The 21,872-nt window shown below is 45.3% G+C and overlaps 1 protein-coding gene across 1 annotated transcript in view; it reads left to right on the top strand.

Moving 5' to 3' along the window:
- glipr1a (GLI pathogenesis-related 1a) overlaps window positions 1–21,872 on the top strand; it is a 67,186-nt gene extending 45,314 nt beyond the window's left edge. Inside the window, exons 4-6 of the mRNA XM_078568558.1 lie at window positions 21,432–21,514; window positions 21,659–21,685; window positions 21,772–21,872. Coding sequence (XP_078424684.1) covers window positions 21,432–21,514; window positions 21,659–21,685; window positions 21,772–21,872 — 211 coding nt within the window. The remainder of the gene's footprint in view (window positions 1–21,431; window positions 21,515–21,658; window positions 21,686–21,771) is intronic.

Raw genomic sequence — 21,872 nt, 5'->3', positions numbered from 1 at the left:
AACTGTTGCAGATCTAAGCGCCTGTCCAAAGCACTGTCATTGCGTAGTATCTGTTGGGGTTGGGGGTGGTGGTAGTGCTTCAGATGTTCCTGAAGGCTGTAATAGTGCTGCCAAGTGTCTAAGTGGGGATGTAGTGACTGGAATTGAGGTAACCCATTGGCCCAACTGTTACTCCCTAGTCAGCAACAGGAAGGTGACTGTTGGAGGCTAAAGCTCACTCATGTTTCTGTCCATTGTTCCTGCAGAGATGTTTATGAAGGAAAGATGGATGAACCAGCTAATGTGGCATTCATCCTGGCATACAGGCAACAGCAAAGCTTGAGAAGAAGGTCACATTGGCACCAGGCTGGGCAAAGGGAAGAGGCTTACCCTGAAGAGCAAGGGCCTTCAGATCCCAGAAGCTGATGCTCACAGAGTCATTGAGCGCAGACGCCTGGCCTGACCAGGGTGTACAGAAGACTCTTCTTATACCTCCAGATGAGCATGAGACAATGCTGTCGACTCCTCCATATGTCTAGGGATCTGGTGGCTCACATCTGTCACATTTTCCAGGAGGAGTTGAAGTCGCAGGGACTGGGAGGCCATCCATTGCCAGTGGTTCTCAAAGTCACCGCCGCTCTGAACTTATTTGCGTGTGGCTCCTTCCAGTGCCTGTGTGGGATCTTTCAAGCTTCTACACACGTGCATACATGAGGTGACGGACACCCTATTTACCAAGGCACACAATTACATGAAGTTCTCTCGAGATGAAGCCAGCTAGGCTGCAAGAGCAGTGGGCTTTGCTGCAATTTCCAGATTCCCACAGGTGCAGTGTGCCATCAACTGCACTCGAGGCTTTAAGAGCTCCCTGGCAGCAGCCACTCCAATTCATCAGCAGGAAAGGGTTCTACTTTCTCAATGTGCAGCTGGTCTGCAACCAATTATGTAGGTATGTGCCAACATATTATGTAGGTATGTGCCAGATACCCAGGAAGTTGCCACGACTCATACATCTTGAGTCAATTGCAGATTCCGCAGGTCTTTGAGGGCCATCAGCACACCCATGGTTGGCTCCTCGGGAACAAAGGCAACCCGCTAAACACGTGGCTGATGACACCCTACTGGTGGCCTGAAAATGCCTCTGAGGGAAAGTATAACGCTGCTCATGCCTCAACATGCTCATTGATAGAACAGATCATTGGCATCTTAAAGATGCAATTCCAATGTCTGGATAGGTCAGGTAACGCTCTCGAGTACATTCCCCAGAGGCTTGTGGCTTGCTGTGCCCTACACAACCTGGCTCTGCAAAGGGAGAATATCTTACCAGATGCCGAGATGGAGGAGCTGTATGCATCCTCCGATGATGAGGATGTCAAAAGGGCGATGAGGGCGAGGAAGCTGAGGGAGCAAGGGAAGAGGCCATTGTACTGGCCAGACGAGGCAGGTGTGCGTATGCAAGTTCCAGGAGGATGATGATGATTAGTTATGATGATCCTCTTTGACCTGTGCCATGATAGGCCCACCTTACCACCTTTGTTGGTCTCCTCCTCATCTCAACGATCCACTTTAATCTCTAAATGAGTAGTTACACTCTTGCGTCATTATGTCCTCATCTTAGGAAAGTTGGGCAGCCTCGGGAGCATGTGGCTTTTCTGAAATGTCATAATATCTACAACAGGGTGTTTTGTGAGCACACCTCAGATGGTGCAGCTGTTTCTAGCATTTTGCCAACATTCCACTGGCTACGACAGCCTACAAGAGGCAGGAGCAATACTGCAATCTTCAGTGCACTTGTGGCAGTATGTCAGCATTCTGACAAGGCACCTCAAGGAGGTCCATCTCCAATTAGTGCACATCGCCATCATGTGTGAGCTTGATTGTGATAGTGCAATGTGGTTTTGGGCTCAGCCAGCTGATCAGATAAGACAAGTGTGGATGCCTGCTCACCATACTCAGTCCTCATCGTCACATACATACTCAGGACACAGTCATCCATCGCTCTAGGTGAAGGATGTGGGGCTGCAGGTCACCTCACCTTTCAATTGATCTTGAACACTTCACGAGCACTACATTCTGAAACCTGTGCGACACTCTAGAACGTGCCTCCACTTCGACTCTCCAGTATTTCCCTATTGCCCAGTCCTGGCCTTTGTGCTCCCATAAAAGCAGGCACACCATGTAGCCTTCAAGGTCCCAAATCATTCATAGTAAAGAGCACACATCAGTTGCTAGCCATCCTTGCCTTTGGCCGGTTTCATGGCTGCACATTTTTATTCCTGCAGCCTGACATATGCACACGGAAACCAGCCACAACGATGCCATTGCTAGTTCAACATAATCATTCGAAGTGAGGATCTGAGAGTGTTTATGTCATGTGATGCTAACCAGAACTCCGGAGGTGCCCACCAACACAGATGTCAGTCTTCAGCCAATTTGATTTATTCCACATGATATCAAGAAACGGCTGTAGGCAATGGATATGGGCCCTGACAGTATTCCGACAATAGTACTGAAGACATGTACTCCAGAACTTGCTGCACCCTAGCCAAGCTTTTCCAGTACAGCTACAACAGGCATCTATCTGGCAATGTGGAAAATGGTGCAGGTATGTCCTGTCCACAAGAAGCAGGATAAATTCTACCTGGCCAATAATGTTCCATCAGTCTACCCTTTCACCAGTAAAGTGATGGGAGGGGGTCATCAACAGAGCTATCAAGCGGCACTTACTTAGAAATAACCTGCTCACTGATGTCCGGTTTGGGTTCCACCAGGATCACTCAGTTCCAGACCTCATTACAGCCTTGTTTCAAACATGGATAAAAGAGCTGAACACCTGAGGTGAGCTGAGAGTGACTGCCCTTGACATCAAGGCAATGTTTGACTGAGTGTAGCATCAAGGAGCCCTAGTAAAACTGAAATCAATGAGAATCAGGGGCAAAATTCTCCACTGCTTGGAGTCGTACCTAGCACAAAGGAAGATGGTATCTCAGACAACAGGGCATTGCAGTAAACAGGCTGCCTCCACCTCAGTTGTGGATGTTGGGGTTGCACCAGGGTATAGCAGTAGGATTAGGAATTTGAAGAAATACTAGGAGCACAAAGTTGTACGGGTATTCACAATCTGGATATCACGTCCACAAATGTAAACAGATCTGCAGTCATTCCACTTCTTCTGATGTGTATGTCTCTCCTGCGTGTTGAAATGTTTCGTGGTCAATCAAGTTTCACACATTTCCCACTACCCACTTCTCGCAGATGTCCCATCGTGTGTCTCAGCTCGCTGTTATGTAGAACCACCTCATGACAATGACTGTCCATTCTCTGTTCAGTGCTGACATCAGTGAAGTGTAAGCCTCAAAGAAATGCGTGGTAGCCCAATTAAGGCATCTGAGACCTGCTTTAGAATTCAATGCCGATCTTCAATCATTACGGTGTAAGATGGAGGCTCATGTAGTCCCCTGATGCTTCTGCACTGAATGGTCAGTGTGTTTGGTAGATACTGAAATGTAGAAGAGCATGGAGATGGGCCATCTTTCATTGACCTCCATGTCAGCCTTGACTGTGGTCTATGAGCCCAAACTCTGCGCTCAAATGTGCTCATGTCTGCCTGAAGCATTCTGTAATGTCCATGTTGAAATGTCAACAGCACCCCAATATTAGTGCCCACCTTCCCACCTTCATGTTTCTGAGCTGAGAACATCACCGACACATTTCTGTTCTGGTGTTTCCTGCTACATGTTTAAAAGCTTGCAACCTAGGAGTTGTATGCACTTTCCCCACATGACTACCATGGTCATGGGAAGATGCAGCACAGGACCTTAAGTTTTTTTTATTCATTCATGGGATGTGGGTGTCATTGGCTAGGCCAGCATTTATTGCCCATCCCTATTTGCCCTTGAGCAGGTGATGGTGAGCTGCCTTCCTGAACCACTGCAGTCCATACGCTGGCATGTCGGCACAGTGACATCAGACTGAACATGGACAGACTCCCCCGTTGTATGTTGCAATATGTTAACTGCATCTAACAACCCTGTCTGAAATTCCCGTGTCTGTTATTGCAGCTCCAACATCTGTGTTAGGGCAGAGTCCAGAGGCCAGTCATCTGACTGAGACTCAGCAGAATCGTTGCCTCCAGCAGTCCTCCGAGTGTCAGAAACCTTGTGTCCCTGCCTTCGCCTGTTGTGGACCAGAATCTGTACTGTGCTCACCAGATTGTGACCCTGAGCCTGCTGTAGAACTTGGTCCCACCAAGATATGTCTCTCTGCGCTGATGGAGGCACCCTCCGGGTGAATGCTATGACGGGTCTTCATCTAGTGTGTCCTCAGGATGCTCACCCGACGTGGTTTGGGGACATCCCGGCATTCCTCCACGACATCTAGAAGAACCCTTCACACTCAGCCACTGAATTTAGGGGCAGAGGACCTTCACTCTCATGCATCTGACCTGGGCTGCAGAGAGTGAATGATGTGCTGTTTAAATATGGCGCCTGGGAAGATGATGCGATGAGGTCATGGTGGGATGGGCGAATCACAGCCCTCTCCACCATGGGATCCGACATACTTCCTGTTCATGCCTACATACTGAGCTGAAAAGTGAACAATCTGGCGCGGAAACCTGCCATTTCAGCCAGCGGGGAACATGTTGCTTTTGCTGCCTGCCACCGCACTTAGTCTCCAGAGCGGAAAATTGGGCCCTAAGATTCTAGATTTAGGTAATGCTGACTTTAATGTGTGATGAGAGAGAGACTATCCATAGTAAGCCAGGAAAACATGTTAATCAGTAAAATCACAAAGTCAAGGTGAGATGTTCAAAAAAGAATTTAATATGACACTGAACCTGTTTATTCCATAAAGGGCACGAGCCACACTTGTCAAAAAATACTGCCATGGATGAGTAAAGAGATAAGAACATAAAAATGAAAGATAAAGCATGCAAAAATGCAAAAAATTGCACAGGCCCTGGCAATGGTAAAGATACTGTAATCATCTTAGGGGAACAGATAGGAGCAAATTGAGCCCCTTGAAAACTTATAATAGTGATATTGTTAATGAAAAAAACGAAATGGCAGACATGTTGAATAATTACTTTATGTCAGTACTTTCAGTTGAAGAAGAGGGCAACATTCCGGACATCAGAAGGAAACTAATATTGAATCAGGAACAGGGACTCACCAAAATTAACGTAAGCATTAATCAAGAAAATAATAGCACTAATGTGTAACAAATCCCCAGAATTAGATGGTATCCAAGGTTTTAAAGGAAAAAGGTGAGAATAGCTAGATTATTACCCCAGTAGCCTAATCACTATGCTACCATACTGTAAGAAAGATAAGAGAGAAACAAATACATTATAGACCAATTAGCTTAACATCTACTGTCACAAAATTATTGGAGTCTATAATTAAGGATCAGGTGACCGAACATGTTGAAATTTTTCAGCTGGTCAGAAAGCCCACATGGATTTGCAAAGAGTAGATCATGCTTGACAAGCCAAGTGAATTTTTTGAAGAGGTGACTAAAGTAGTGGACTAGGGAATATCTATAGATGTTATTTATATGAGCTTCCAGAAGGAATTTGGTAAGGTTCCTCATAAGGGACTGTTAGCTAAAGTCGAAGCTCAAAGTTGAGGGCAAATTAATTGACCTGGTTAGGAAATTGAGTGGCAGGAGACAGTGAGTTAAGATAATGGGTAGGTCCACATTGGCAGAATGTGACCAGCGGTGTTGTGCAAGGATCTGTTTTGAGGACTAAACTACTCACCTTACTTATTAACAACTTAGATGATGGGATAGAAAGCCACATATCCAAATTTATAGAAGACATAAAGACGGCATAAATGTAGATGGAAGCATAAAATTACAAAGAAATATTACTAGAGTAAGTGAATGCATACGTCTTGGCAAATAAATTCCGACATAGGTAAATGTGACATTATTCACTTTGGAGCTAAATACAATAGAACAGGATGCTTCCTACATGGTGAAAAGCTGGCAAAAGTGGAGATCCAGAAAGACTTGAGAGTCTAGGTACTGAGACCACTGAAATATCATGAGCAGGTACAGAAAATAATCAAAAAAGCTAATGAATGCAGGTCTTTATATCTAAGGAACTAGAATACAATGGGGTGGAAGTTACGCTTCAGTTGTATAAAGCCCTTGTTAGATGACATTCGGAGTACTGAAAACAGTTCTGGGCACCACACATTAGGAAAGATATATTTGGCCTTGGAAGGAACGCAGCGTAGGTTTACAAGAATAATATCTGGACACCAAGTGTTAAATTATGAGCAAAGATGATGTAAACTGCTTGTATTTCCTGGAATTTAGAAGGTTAAGAGGCGATTCGATTGAAATTTTCACGATATTAAGGAGAACCGATAGGGTAGATAAAGCGAAATTATGCTGGTTTGGAAGTGTTGGACTCAGGCACATAGTTTAAAAATTAGAATCAGACTTTTCAGGGGTGAAATTAGGAAACCTTTCTACACACAAAGGGTAATAGGAGTTTGAAACACTCTTCCATAAACGGCAGTGATGCTAGGTCAATTGTTAATTTTAAGTCTGAATTGATAGATGTTTGTTAACAAGGGTATCAAGGGGTACGGGGAAAAGATGGGTGTATGGAGTTAGGAGCAGATGAGCCATGGTCTCATTGACTGGTGGAACAGACTCGAGGGGCTAAATGGCTTTCTGTTCCTCTGTGCCCTTTCTGTATTTTTTTTCAAGATCTCTGTTCTTTCTACATTCAGCCTCATTCTCTATTATGAGCCTTTCAATGATCACAACTGTTTTCTTTCTCTTTGTTCACTCTATGGCCAGGATTTTATGACCCGGCCTCGGCATGTCTCCCCCCTGATGGATGTGGCGAGCCATTTAAATCTTCATTCAGTTCAGCAGGACTGTAATATCCTGCCGGGCGGGAGGTGCTGTAAAATCCTGGCCCATGTCTTTAGTCATCCAGGGAATTCTAGCTTTGGATGGCCTTCCTTTCCCCCGCCTCATGAAAATGTGTATTCTATGTATCTGAACCAATTCCATTATTACCTTACTGTTTTGCCTACCAGTTTTTGATTTCTGTCTGTCTGGGCCAGATCACTTTTCTACTTACTCAAGTTAGTGCTCTTCCGGTTAAGTATTTTTCTGCTTGATTATACCTTGTCTTTTTTCATAACTGTTCTAACCCTAATGATATTAGGGGCACAGCTCCCCAAATGCTTTCCCACTGAAACATGCTCCACTTAACCCACTTAATGGGCAGAATTTTACGACAGCGGGATTTTACATTCCCGCTGTCGTCAATGGGATTTATAATGGCTCGCCGCATTTTACGGCCCCGTCCCCGCCAAAACGGGGCCGTAAAATTCTGGCCCATATTCCAGAACTCTTTCCTTTCTTCCAAACTGTTACTTTAATTAATAACGCCAACCCTTATTGTTTCCTTCTATGTCTTTCTTCATTAGCTCGTAGCCAGGAGTATTAAGTTCTCAATTTCTCCCCCCTTTGAGCTTAGTCTTTGTTGTTACCACTGTTTCATAGTCCCATATGGTATTTTCTGCCTAGCACATCAGCCTTACTTGCCACACTGCATTTATGTACATGTACTCCAGACGCATCTTGCATGGCCTCATATTTGCACCCTGTCTGATCCCTTTTATTTCTAAACCATTTACTCTAGTGTTATTTACCTTCCAGTCCTCCATGCATCTTGTTTCTCCCCTCTAATGTTTCATCCTGGTGCCCAACCTCTGCCAAAACAGCCTGTAAAAATCTGTTTGGTTCATGAATGCCCTTTTGGGAAGGATATCTGGTCTTCTGATCCTGCCTAACCTATGTGCAACTCCCATACCAATGTGACTAACTCTTAATTGCCCTATGAAATGATCTAGAGAACCACTCAGCTGTACCAAATTTTAACGACAAAGTATAATAAAACCAGATAGTCTATGGGGTGTTGATCTAGACATCGAATTGGACACGACAAAGTCAAAGTCTGCAAAGTCCTCCTCGCCAACATTTGGGGGTGTGGCAGATTGGGAGAGCTGTCCTACAAACTAGTAAAGCTACAGTCTGACATTATCACACTCACAAAATTGGACCTTGTAGCCAACAACACCGACTCCTCTATCATCGTTCCTGGGAATGCTGTATCTCTCTGTCAGGACAGACTCACCAGAGGAGGCAGCACAGCGATATACAGTTGGGAGGTCGTAGCTTTGGAAGTCTTCAATATTGACTCTGGAAGCCATAAAGTCTCATAGCATTAGGTCAAACATGTACAAGGAAACCTGCTGATCCATCCTCAGCTGATGAATCAGTAGTACTCCATTTTGTGCACTGCTTGGAAGTAGTACTGAGGGCAGCAAAGGTGCTGAATGTACTCTTGGTAAGGGACTTTGGTATCCATCTCTAACAGTGGCTCAGTAGCATCATTAACGACTGGGTCATGAAGGATATTACTGAGGCTGGAGGTGAGAGAACAAATACAAAAAAACCTCAGCTGTTGCATTAGCCCATGACACTGTTGGTAGGAGTGACCACCACGCAGTCCTGGTGGTGGTCCTGAAAATGAGCATCCTTGAGATGCTATAGGACATCAGCAGCAGCATTGTATTCCACCAGAATCAAAGTGTGAAATTGCTCAGGTATGTATCATCCACAAAAAGGACCAATCTAATCTGGCCAATTACTGTGGTATCAGCCTACTCTTATCAACAACAAAATGAGGGAAGGATATTCAAGCGGCACTTACTAATCAATAAGATTACCAGCGTTCAGTTTGGTTTTTGCAGGATTACTTGGCCCCAGACCTCATTACAGCCTTGTTCCAAATATGGACAAAGGAACTGAATGCCATAGGTCAGGTGAGAGTGACTGTCATTGACTTTAAGGCATTGTTTGACATCAAAGAGATCTTGTAAAATTGATTATTGGAAATCAAGTAGCATACTCCACGTAGACTGGAACCATACCTAGAACAAAGGAAGTTAGTTGGTTGTGCTTTTTGGAGGCCAATCATCTCATTCCTAGAAAATGGCTGCAGGAGTTTGTCAGCCTAGTGCCCTAGACCCAACCATCTTCATGAATGACATTCCCTCCATCATAAGGTTAGAAGTGGGGGGGATTACTGATGATTGCATGGTGTTCAGTTCCATTTGCAACTCCTCAGTGCTCGGCCCTCTGGTCACTTGCTATTTCAATTCACCATCTTGCTCTCTTAGATAACGAAGCAGATGTAGTATTTAGGCTTGGGCTGATAAGCAACAAGCCTGTCTGTATGACTGTCTCGAGCAAAAGAGAGGCTAACCTCCTCCCCATGACATTCAATGGCATTAACACAATCAACTGCCCCACCTCCAACATTCTTCGGGATCACATTGTCCAGAAACTGAAGTGGAACAGTGACAAATAATGTGGCTAAAAGAGCAGATCAGAAGCTGGATGCATTGCAACAAGTGATTCATTTCCTGACTCCCCAAAGTCTTTTCTCCATCTACAAGGCTCAAATCAGGAGTGTGATAGAAAACTCACCACCTGGATGAGTGCAGCTCCAATAACACTCAAGAAGCTCAACACGATCCATGACAAAGCAGCCTGCTTGTTAAACATTTATTCCCTTCACCACTGGCACACTGTGGCTGCAATATGTACTATGTACAAGATATACGGCAGCAACTCGCCAAGGTTTCTTCAACGGCATCTCCCAAACCCGTGACCTCTTCCGCCTTGAAAAAAGACAACAGACAAAAGGGAGTGCTACCGTGTCCATGTTAGAATCATATCTCTTTGAACTGGATTTTTCTTTTTTAAATATGGAAGGACATCGCAGTATTTGGAGGCTTCCGAGAGTTTTTTCTTTAAAAAAGGGCCATAAGTTTATCTTGGAATTGTCAACAAGCAGGCCCCTTCCAAGAAATCATCTGAGCTGTATAGTACTTGAGAAGGAGTTGTTTGTTTTGAACTGCAAAGTACTTTAATTAATGAAACTGGAAGACAGAAAAGGCAATCACATGGCAGAGGCAAATCTTAAGTTTGAACCTGTGGTTTTGCTTTCAGTCTTCTTGGGGAAAAGGCTGAGAACAGAAGGCTACCCTGACTAGCATGCTCTCCCTCTCTGTGAAACCGCGTGTGGTTCTTGACCTGCAGATAATCCTTATCTGAGTGTAGTTTGTCTGCATAATTTTGGACTTGATAGCATAGACGGGAAGAATTGGTTCAGCTATCCTCTCCTCCACGTTGAAACATCGTTGGTGAACTTCCCGACATCTACTGGGTCCAGTGGCACATCTTCACCCGAGACCAACAGCATCGAATCTCCACGGACTTCAATTTTTTTCTTTCTAAGAAAGTTTTTTTTTTCCCATCTGCCCAACTCTGTAGAGACTACCTGTGTGTCTTTTGTTTGTCTGTGTATGTGTGTGCTGGACATGTTTAAAAGTGTTAGTTAGTTACACTTCCAGATTACAGTCATGTGTCACTCAGTTCTTGAAACTTGTCTAAAAGGAATTTGGTTTTATAATAAAATAATCATTGAGTTTTTTAAAAGAAGCCTGGTCAGAGTCTCTTTTCTTCTGGGTACTAGAAGTATAGGTAAAATTGGCCATTTTGGTGAGAAAATTAAATATTTAAATTAATGGTACAGGCTTCCGGAGTAATGGGGCTTGACAATTCGTGCACTCCTCCCATCACGGTCGTAACACACACAATTCTGACTTTGAAATATGTTGCTGTTCCTTCGTCATTGTTGGGTCAGAATTCTAGAACTCCCTAGTTAACAGCACCATTGGGGTATCTACACACAGGCTGCAGTGTTATAAGAAATCGGCTCACCACCACCTTCTCAAGAGTAATTAGGGTTAGGCAATAAATACTGGCCTTGCTTCTAGCTCTAATTTCCAGCACAGTGACCATCAATAGTAAACAGACTCACATAACCACAGAACAGTTACACCTATTCTCCTTTGTAAAACTAAAGACCTTATTTTAAATTAAATCACCTAAACAGCAAACAAAAGAACATCAAGTCATTTCTTAGAACTTGGCTTGTCTATTTTCTCTAAGTACAGAAATAGTCTTTGAGATACGAAAGTCACTGATGACTGCGCTGAGAGCAACAAATTTGAGGTTGAGGTTCTGTGTGATCAACTTGATGAGGCAGATGATCAAAATTACAATTGCTCATCAGAAAAGGAAATATATCCTCATAATCACTGTCCTTGAAATGTCCTGGTTTATTTGCTATCATGTATCTTGTGTTCTACTTAGTGTTGATACTGAGCAATCACTTGGTATGTTCTGATCCAGATAGAGATGATGCAAGTTTGGGGTCACGATTTGATCGTTTGATGCAAAGCCAATCTCCAACTTCAAATTGTGATTCCATTGTGTCTGTTCACTTGTCGAAGTATGCTTTTGCTTTACCTTGTCGCTTTGTCATTTCTTCTGCTTTGGCTTTGACATTCTGGTTGAATGATGGTGATGGCTTAAGAATGGTCAGTGGCATTCGAAAGTTACAATCAGTCATAAGTTTGGCTGGTGTCTCTCTGGTCATAGAGTGTGGGGTGGTTCAATATGTGCAAAGCAGAATATGAATGGATTGTTCAAAAATGTTTTCCTCTCCGACATACCAACTCTCAGACTGTCCTCTACCACCCTGTTTAATCTTTTGATGCCACTATTTGATTGTAGATTGTGTCACGATGTCAGATTGTGGTGAATTCCATAGCTTGATAGGAACTCTGTGAACTGACTGGAAACAAACTACAGTCTGTTGTCTATAGTGATAGTCTCTGGCAAACTCCATTTGTAAATAACTTGTCCAGAATGTCAATGATTAAAGTGGTGGTTATGGAATTTGTTGTGATGATTTCCAGCTATTGGCTATGCAGATCATGAATAACAAGCAAAAAACTTGAATCCTAGGGGCTGCTTGTACTTCTCCAAAAACTATCAACTTGGAGTTGTCGCCATGGCTTTGTTGGCAATGGTTGTAGAGGTGCAGGACACAGTTTAACAAATTTTTTACTGAGTGTACAAGCCACACCATTTCTTACGAACTCTTCTATACAGCTGGTCACCAGACTGCTTCACAGAATCGTTATTTCATCTTAACAACACTTGCGTGTCCATAATGGGCAAGATGCTATACACATTGCTATCAGTGCTTTGGGGATAACTGCGCAAATTACACATGCAATACAGTCATCACCAAACAATGCAAGTTCATTGCGTACTCCATAGTACAGGACCTCTTCCTCTATTTTGTGAGACCATATGGTTTTTAGGTACATATACGTTGATGTGTGCTCCGGTAGGATCTTCAAGTCTGAATTCAAGCCCAGAAAAGGTTTACCCCCATAAAGCTTCTGTCTTTAGCTACATAGAATATGAACTATATAGGGTGACGTTTTGTACTGTACTCAAACTGTGATCGTTCCTGAAACCAGAATAATTGAGTCATCATAAGCTTGAAGTGTGTTTGTCACAGGGATCAAGATAAAGTTATGAAAAATACCAATGGTAAACTTTGTTGCTCAAAATAGATACTTTCACACCAACATAGATAAGTGACACTGAGATGTCCACAATCTCGACTGAACATTCCATAAAATAACCTGGTGCTTTACCATTTGTGATGGTATATAAGCAAATCCTCCACGTGTTGAACCGATGAAGTACTTTTCTTTGATCTATTTACCTTTGTGAAGTGATTCCACTTTAAGCATGAGTTACACTTTTTCCCTCAAGCTGGACATGACTATGTGAATCAGTGAGCACTTCCGCAATTTAGGCACGGTTTTGATCCGACTGTGATAGGGCACGTGTTGATGAGACTTCTGAGATCTCTTTGTCCGTAACCCTTGCATTTGATTTGGTTTGGTAAGCTGTGTCTGTGATCCTGAGTCTGAGGGTGCACTTCTGTGTAACCTCTTTGAATCAAACATGGCAGATTCAATTTGGACTGCTAAGGTCTTAGCTTTTTCCAAGGTTAAATCATCATCCTCCATGAGGAGACATTCCCCAATTTGTGGAATTGAAGTCCTTTCAATTAATTGGTCACAAATTAGTTGGCTAGTTTGCCAAAATTTACATGTAGAAGCCAACTGCCATGATGTTGCCACGTATTGTTTAATGGGCTTACAAACATACGAAATAGGAGCAGAAGTAGACATTCAGCCCATCAAGCCTGCTTCACCATTCAATAAGATCATGGCTGATCTGTTTGTATGACTAATTCCACATTCCCATCTATCCCTGATAATGTTTGATTCCCATGCCTAACAAGAATCTATCTACCTCCATCTTAAAGATATTCAAGGACCCCATCTCCACTGCCTTCTGAGGCAGAGTTCCAAAGTTACACAACCCTCTGAGAGAAAAAAATTCTCCTCATCTCTGTCCTAAAAGGACGCCCCCTAATTTTAAAACAGTGCCCCCTGACTCTGGACTCACCCACAATAGGAAACATCATTTCCACGTCAACCTTGACAAGATTGTTCAGGATCTTATATACTTCCATCAAGTCACCTCTCACTCTTCTAAACTCCAGTGGAAACAAGCCAAGTCTGTCTAACCTTTCCTCATATGACAGCCCACTTATTCCACGTATCAATCAAATAAACCTCCCCTGAACTACTTCTAATGCATTAACATCCTTCATTAAATAAGGAGGCCAAAACTAAACACAGTATTCGAAATGTGGTCTCACTGATGCCCTGCATAACTGAAGCACAACATCCTTACTTTTTATGTTCAATTCCTCTCATATTGAAGGATAGCATTCCCTTAGCCTTCTTAATTACATGTTGTATCTGCATACTAACTTTTTGTGACTCAGCACGAGAACACCTAGATCCCGCTGCACCTCGGAATTCTGTAATCGTTCTCCACTTAAGTAATACTCTGCTTTTTATTCTTCACATTTTCCCACATTGTCCCCCATCTGCCAGATTTTTGCCCACTTAACCTATCTATAATCTGTCTGCAACCTCCTTATGTCTTCTTCACAGCATACTTTCCTATCTTTGTGTCATCTGCAAATTTAGCTACCATGCCTTCGCTGCTGTCATCTATGTCATTGATACAAATTGTAAAAAGTTGAGGCCCCAACACAGACCCCTGTGGACTCCATTTGTTACATCCTGCCAATCAGAAATGACCCATTTAAGCACGCTTGTTTTCTCCCAGCCAGCCAATCTTCTATCCTTGCTATTATATTACCACCTACACTATGAGCTTTTATTTTCCGTGATGTGGCATCTTATCGAATGCCTTTTGGAAATCCAAGTACAGTACATCTACAGGCTCCCCATTATCTATGGTGCAAGTTACTCCTTCAAAGAACTCCATTTCCCTGTGTTATGGCTCAGCCGATGGTAAATGCTGAGTTGTTCAAATCCCAAAGGGAAACTTGAAACAACTGTCACAACTTGTTTTGCAATTTGTATACATTTCAAGATGCGTGTCTTGAATTCAGTAGTAATAAGACCACTAAGTCTCATAGGTTTTTTACAAAACTAGATTAAACATTTATTAGTAAGAGCAATGATTTTAAACACATACATAGATCTACAAATTACTGCTATGATAACTTCTAAATCCCCTACTTAATCTGACTCCCAGTTACATTTTCCTTAAGGCAACAGTATGACATATAGATTTTAAAAGACCCAGGCAAAGTGAGACACAATACCCTGAACCAGTTGAATTCAAAGTGAATTTTCTTAATTTCAGTTCCTTGAAAAATAGCAGCTTGAGGCATAGATGGTGAAGGCTTTTCACACTTGTTAGATCTTAAAAAATGCCTACCCTTACACACAGTCTTTGCTCCTTTATACATATTTTCCCCTTTGAATACAAATTTCCATTGTTTCACTATGTCTTTGGACTTTATCTTTCTGAATCTCTCATAGCACTAAGTTTTACCAGTAATCTTTGGTAAAATAAATACACTGTTTCTAAACTTCATCTGGCTAGGTGACACATTTCACTCCTCCTTTGAAAACAACCTAGTCTGTTTATTTAAAAATGCAGATGTCCTTTTGCACCTATGTTTACCTACTTTTAACATTTCAAAGCTAGCTCATGTTTACCATGTTAACATCAAAGCCTTTAGGCCAGCTGCCTTTAATCCAATTAAGTCTCACACAGACACAGACAGCGGAATTTTCCGTGCCTTCTGGCAGCGGGTGTGATAGGTGGTGGGCGCGGACAATATGGCGACGCCGACAGTGGGCTGGGTTTCACACCAACAGTCGATGGGGAGCTTATTGTAAAACATAGCATCTGATTAAAAGGCCATCCCGCCAGGCTCTGGACCCCCGTCGGATCGGCAGGAAAGCACGTCAACATGCTTCACAATAGCACACAGGCGACATGCACTTGGTAGCCTTCACTTTGGGGGAGCTGAGGTGAGCGAACAGCATTATTTTCCACAGCTCACCAGGGTCATCTGTTGCTTTGCAGGCTTGAGGGGCACCGGGAAGCCTGAGTGCCACCCTCCCTCGGAGGCAACTGTTTTCGGGGGGGAGGGGGTTGATGTCCAGGGGCAACTGCTACCCTGCCACGTAGACAACTGTTTTTGGGGTTGGGTTGGGGGGTGTTGTCCAGGGGCACCTGCTGCCCTGCCACGGAGATGACTGTTTTTGGGGGAAGTGGTGGTGTCTGGGGGCAACTGCTGCCTGGACCTGGAGATGACTGTACTCAGGATGGGGGTGTCTGGGGGAAACTGCTGCCTTGGCTTTGTATCCCACGCACAAGCAATTGAGGTGGGGGGCAGGGTAGGTGAGGGAAGTGGCCACACAGTAGGGACACCCATATAAACTGACCATCCCTTTGCAACTGAGACAGTTCAGGTGCAGCCACAGTGATATGATTAGGGTCGGGCTCCTAGCCTGCCGGCCCATGTAAGCAATGCAGAGGCACCAATGCCACCAAGCCCTCCAGACCTTACCTCCACCACCCCAACACAGACTGCAAGTCTGCGACCACTTTACTGGACAACGCAGTAGTTGGACTGCACAAGTTCTGCAATCCCCTCGCCAACACCGGCCATGTAGCAGTCACTGCTGGAGGCACTCACAGCTCCTTGCAATCTCAGCATCCCAGTTTGGACCAGTGTCCCCCATGTCGCAGGTTGACAGGGCAGCCATTCAGCACATTCATCTGCGGCCATCTGAGGGGTGGCCAACACTTCCCAGGAAGTTTTAATGGACAATCACACACGGCCAGGAAAGGAAGCTAAGTACACCCATGCTAACCACGTTTCTGTCTCTTTTTCATGCTACAGGAGGACCACGTCAGGATCATGGATCCTGGTGACCTAGCTGTATGCCTGATGGCCTACAGAGCGCGAAGAAGATGAAGGATAGAGCAACAGAGGTTCCTGGCCACGCAAAGGCAGGAGCAGCAACCTCAGGAAGAAGGAGCAGCAGGGGCTCCTGCACACACTGCACAGGAGCGACAGCGAGCCGCGGCTGGTCAGCGCCTGGCGACACTCAGGGTCTATAAACACAGCCTGTCATTCCTGAAGATGACCGAGAACCAGTGTCACTGAAGAATGCGCATGTCTAGGGACCCGGTTGCTCATATCTGCCACTTACTGCAGGACTCGGCGCCAAGCGGACATGGAGGGCATCCACTGCCAGCGGCTGTGAAAGTGACTGTGGCGCTCAATTTGTATGCTAGTGGCTCCTTTCAGGGTACCACAGGTGACCTCTGTGGGTTCTCACAAACTGCCACCCACAAATGCATCCATGAGGTCATGGATGCCATCTTCTCAAGGGCACATAACTTTGTGCATTTTGCCCGGAACCGGGACAGCCAGGATGCAAGGGCCTTTGGATCTGCTCAGATGTCAGGATTCCCACAGGCGCAGGCAGTGATCAACTGCACCTATGTAGTGCTTTGGTCTCCGTTGCTGTACATGGTGGACTACATCGGCCGCAAGGGTTTCCACTCATCGTGCAGTTGGTATGCGACCACCAGAAGCACATCCTGCAAGTGTGTGCATGGTTTCCAGGGAGTGTGCACATTGCCAACATCCTCAGTCGCTCGCAAATCCCTGCAGTCTTCCAGAGTCCACAGAGGCTGCAGGGATGGCTCCTCGGGGACAAGGGCTACCTGCAGAGGCCGTGGCTGATGACACCTGTGCGGTGGCCTCAGACTGCAGCAGAGCGACGGTATAATGAAGCTTATGCTGCAACTTGCAACTTGATGGAGCAGACCATCGGGATACTGAAGATGTGGTTCTAGTGCCTGAACCGGTCTGGTGGTGCCCTGCAATAAAGTCCACAGAGGGTGTCATGCATCATTGTTGTCTGCTGTGCCCTTTACAACCTAGCATTCCAACGGGGAGGCGAGCTGGTTGAGGAGGAGATAGAGGAGCTTGAGGTCTCCTTGGATGAGGAGGACGGCAGCAGGGATGGGGATGAGATCCTCGGTGACAATGATGGGGATGAGCCTCTCGCACTAGCTAGACAAGGCAGGTGCGCTCGGGAGGCCCTCATAGCTGCCAGATTTGTGGAGGATAATGATGACATGCAGTGAGGTGTCCCCATAGATCTTTACATTGCAGTTGTAAACATTTGACTCCAGTCTGGCTATGGCAGCGCCAAAAGCCTCTGTGAGAATGCTCCTGTCATGGAGATGCAGTGGAGGCCCTAATAGTCACTCAATCGCAGGAGGATAATGACAACTTGCAGTGAGGACACTACATGAATCTTCACATAGCCTCTTTGAACGTTTGACTGCTGTCTGGCCGAGGGCAACTCACTCACGCTCCATGATCAGGGCTATCTCATAGAGATGCATCTGATGCTGTGTCCGCCTTCACCACCTGAGCCGTCCAGTTGCTGATGCACAGCATCAATGGTCGCAGACGCTGTGCGATGGAGGCCAGCCCCACCTTAAATGTCCTGAGAGCACACAGAGAGAATGCAAGAACTCTGTGGCACCTGCCCACCACATTCTAGCAGCAATGACCAGCACTGCCGAGGCACAGGCATCAGTAATGTTTCCAGGGAGTGTGAGGCCCGACCGTCACTCTTGGTCTGAAGGCTGCACAGAACACAGGGAAGAGGCCATGGACTGAGACACCTGTCCTTTATCTTGTGCAGAAAGGTTTCATATCCGAGTGACAAGAATACCGCTCACCAGAACAAAGAGCCATAGGCAGGGAGACATTCTTAGGAATTTATTGACAACAGTGAACAGTATGTACAAGTGACCAACACCCATGCCCAGGCTGCACAACTACTTTTCTTTAACTGCCCTAACCCTGCTGCTATGTCTCGGTGCTCCCCGGACATCCACAGCGGAGGTGGAGGCAGCCTGTTGACTGCGACGCCCTGTCTGTGATGACTATGGCGGGTGTCCTCTGGAGGGCCGAGACTTTGAGGGCCCCGGCCTGCTTTCGGGATCCTGCTGTGTGGCAGTGGCACCCTCCTCGGCCTGTGAAGCTGGAGTTGCAGAAGTCACAGTAAGAGAGGATTCAGATGGGCTGGACACTCCTGGAGTCACCTGGGTGAATGATCCTGGGTGTGCACATACTGATCCTCCTCCATGGGGGGAAGTGAGATGGAGCTGCCTGGCACCCCTCTTGTGTACACACTATTGGAGGCCAACTATGGCATCAGCGATGGAGTTGGCCTGTACAGCAGTGCAGGAGCAACATCCTGGAGCAAGGTCTCCATGGCGGCCGCCATCCTGCCAGTGTTGACCTTGGTGCGTTGCAATGCCGGCACTATCACCCCAGCTTGAAGATGGACAGACTCCTCCATCGTGCCTTGCAATCTGAGGAGCGTAGCAGACATCCCTTCCTAATGTTCCCTAGCTTGCCTTTGTAGCTCCAGCAACTATGACATGACTGAGTCCAGAGGCTCATCATCTGACTCAGACTCAACAGGTACCCGGCCTCCAGCAGCCCCCACCGAATGCCGGGGACCTGGGAAGTCCCTACTGTTGCCTGATGTGGATCAGACTGTGCAATGTGTTCCCCTGCCTATGCTAGAGCAAGGTCCCACTGAGGTGTGTGTCTCTGCGCTGGTGAAGGGTGTGGGTAAGTGCTGTGATGGAACTTCAAGGAGGGTGCCTTCAGATTCCCCTTTGGAGGTTTCTTCAGGGCTTGTTAGGAGGCCCTGGGCCATGGACTCTGTCGGCTGTTTGGCAGATGTGCCTGCGAAAGCAAGGAAAGATAATTAATGCATGGCAGTGGCCTGTGAAAGAGGACACATCACTCACAGCATGGTTGTCTGATGGATGTTGCACTGCTGGATCCTCACTTGGTAGAGCAGCGCCGACCTCAGCGTCAGCACAGGACTGGTCCATATCGTTGCTGGCCAGCTGGATGGCTGTTTTCAAAGTTCGCGAGGACCTTGATTTTTGGGCATTCCGCCACCAGTCTGAAACCTCTTTCTCTTGTTGTGTGCCAGCTTGTCCTGCATGGATAGAGATGGAGAAAGTGTAAGCAGGATGCCTGCGGGCCAGATGATACATATGCCTGGCCTGTGCAGGTGGTTAGTTGTCCCATGGACGTGCTGAGGACAATGAAGGCGTGTGTGAGAGAGTGAACAGTGATGTCCCTTGGCAGTGAGTGAAGGCCCTGTGGATGTGTGATGGGTTTGTGAGTGTGTGAGTTGAGAGTGATGAAAAGAGTTACTTACCCTGGCGGGAACGGGGGAGATCATTCATCTTCTTGGGGCACTGGGTGACTGTCCTCTTCTGAAGGGTGTTGGAGCTGACCTCTGCTGCCACCGCCTCCCAAGCCAGATTGGTCACACTGCTGCCCATCCTGCAGCCAGAGCAGGGCTACAGGACATCCCAGTGGGCCTCCACAGCATCCAGTAATCGCTTGAGGAACCCATCATTAAACTGGGGGGGCTGCGATCATTTTTCCTTTGCTGGCTATGTCTGAGCTGGTAGTGATGAGCGGCTAGCGGCTGTCTTTTAAACATGGCGGCCGGTGTGATACAACGGCGGGGTGATGGCGTGGGGGCGAATTAAAGCCTGCCCATCCTGGGAATGGATAAATAATGAGGCAGGTTTGGGACAATGCAGCATGAAAACCCGCTATCGTGGCCCGACGGGTAAAACATCGTTTTACCCGCCCGCTACCGCACTTAGTGCGAATCTGGGAAAATTCCACCCACAGACAGATACCACTATTTTACAATAAATTCCATTAACATTATGAGAAATATTATATCTTCCTGACACGTGGCATCTCTGATGGAATGTACATCGTTCGATCATCACATTTGATCATTTTTCAAGACCGCTTACCTCCCTATCAAACGTAAGTGTGTCTTCTGAGAGCTACTCAAATATTCACTGGCCTTCTGCCCCAAGACAATATATAAATATCGCCTTCTTGCAGACCACTATATCTGTAGGCCTTGAACCCTGAAATTCATTGATCCCACGGCATAGGTGGATCTCCCAGTGAAGAAAAAAGGTGTAGGAGCCCATAAATTTAAACTTTTCTCCATCATCCTTGTTGTCACATGGTTGTCTATCATATATCTCAGATCCATATAGAAATTACGCACCAGCTTGTGTGTGCAACAGGTTTTGTTCACAGTGCTCTGAAATGTCTACTCCATGTTTCTAACTTCCAACTCTTTCTACAACTTTGTTTATTTTTCTCTGACTCCACACTCAGGCTTAACCAATCAAACACAGAATCAATAATAAACATACTGACGTCATCAAATGGACACTACAAAGGACATTGGGTACAGCACTTTTGAAGTGCATGTTCGTGTTCATCAGGTCCTTCCTGTCCCAGAATTTGTCCTAATGCCACAGGAATTTGAAGTCCTCCCACCTGCACCTTTTCTCCAGCCATGCTTTAACCTGTTTTATCCTGCTATTCCTATCATCACTAGTGAGTAGCATGAAGAGCAATCCAGAAATTACTACCTTTGAGGTCCTGTTTTTTAAGTTCCTCCCAGAAACCCGTTTCCTTCCAATATCAATGATTCCTACATGGGCCATGATTTGTGGATCCTTCCCACCACAGATGTTTCTGTATCATCTTAGTGATGTTCTTTACCTTGGCACCAGGGAGGAAATCCACCATGTGGGACTCACGTTGCCTTTTTGCAGAACTATTTATTTCCTTGTCAAATCCCCTATGATCACTGCATTTCTACATGTTGCTGTGCCCCTCCACCTCTCCAATGCAGTCATTTGCCTCACCATGCCTTAGACATGCTATAGATTGCTCTCCCCTAAGGTGTAGTCATCACCTTCACAGGTATTCAGTGCTGAAAAACCAATGCCACTGGCTTGGAGGATTCTTGCACTTCTTGCCTGTTCCAACTCTTGGTTGGCACCCACTTACTATTATTAACTCTCTGTAGCTGTGGGACCTCTTGGAAAATGCGCCCCAGAAAGTTCTCATCCTCCCTTAAGCCCTACAGTTTCCATATAAATCATTTTACATTTTCTTACAGTGGAAATTATATTGCGACTTTACCATATATATCAGGACGTTCTTGCAGCACGTGCAGTCCCAGTTGCCGTAACAATTTATGCAGTAAGTTAAATATTACAATCTTTTGTTATGCCATTAACTGCATTGAAGTTTTAACAATTATATAAAAAAACTGATTGAGTTAATTCTGGACAAAGTATTTTAATTTCAGCTACAGTTTATATTTACATTTTTCTTTCTTATTAGGGGATATAAAACGGGATGCCATCAAAAGTAGGTATTTTATATTACTAAGTATCTGTAATTTATTGCTAACATTGTTCTAAAGAGTTACATATGTCCTCTTCACTTTTTGGCAGAGTACCCTAACTGGAACCCAACCTATGGGTCAGCCTCTGTTTCTTCTTGTGACCAACTACTGCTACTTGCCTCCATTATTGTGATATATGTTCTAGAGTAA

Source organism: Cetorhinus maximus, chromosome 22 (genome assembly GCF_964194155.1).
Source record: "Cetorhinus maximus chromosome 22, sCetMax3.hap1.1, whole genome shotgun sequence".
Classification (NCBI taxonomy): domain Eukaryota; kingdom Metazoa; phylum Chordata; class Chondrichthyes; order Lamniformes; family Cetorhinidae; genus Cetorhinus; species Cetorhinus maximus.
This window is presented reverse-complemented; position numbering and strand designations above follow the sequence as displayed.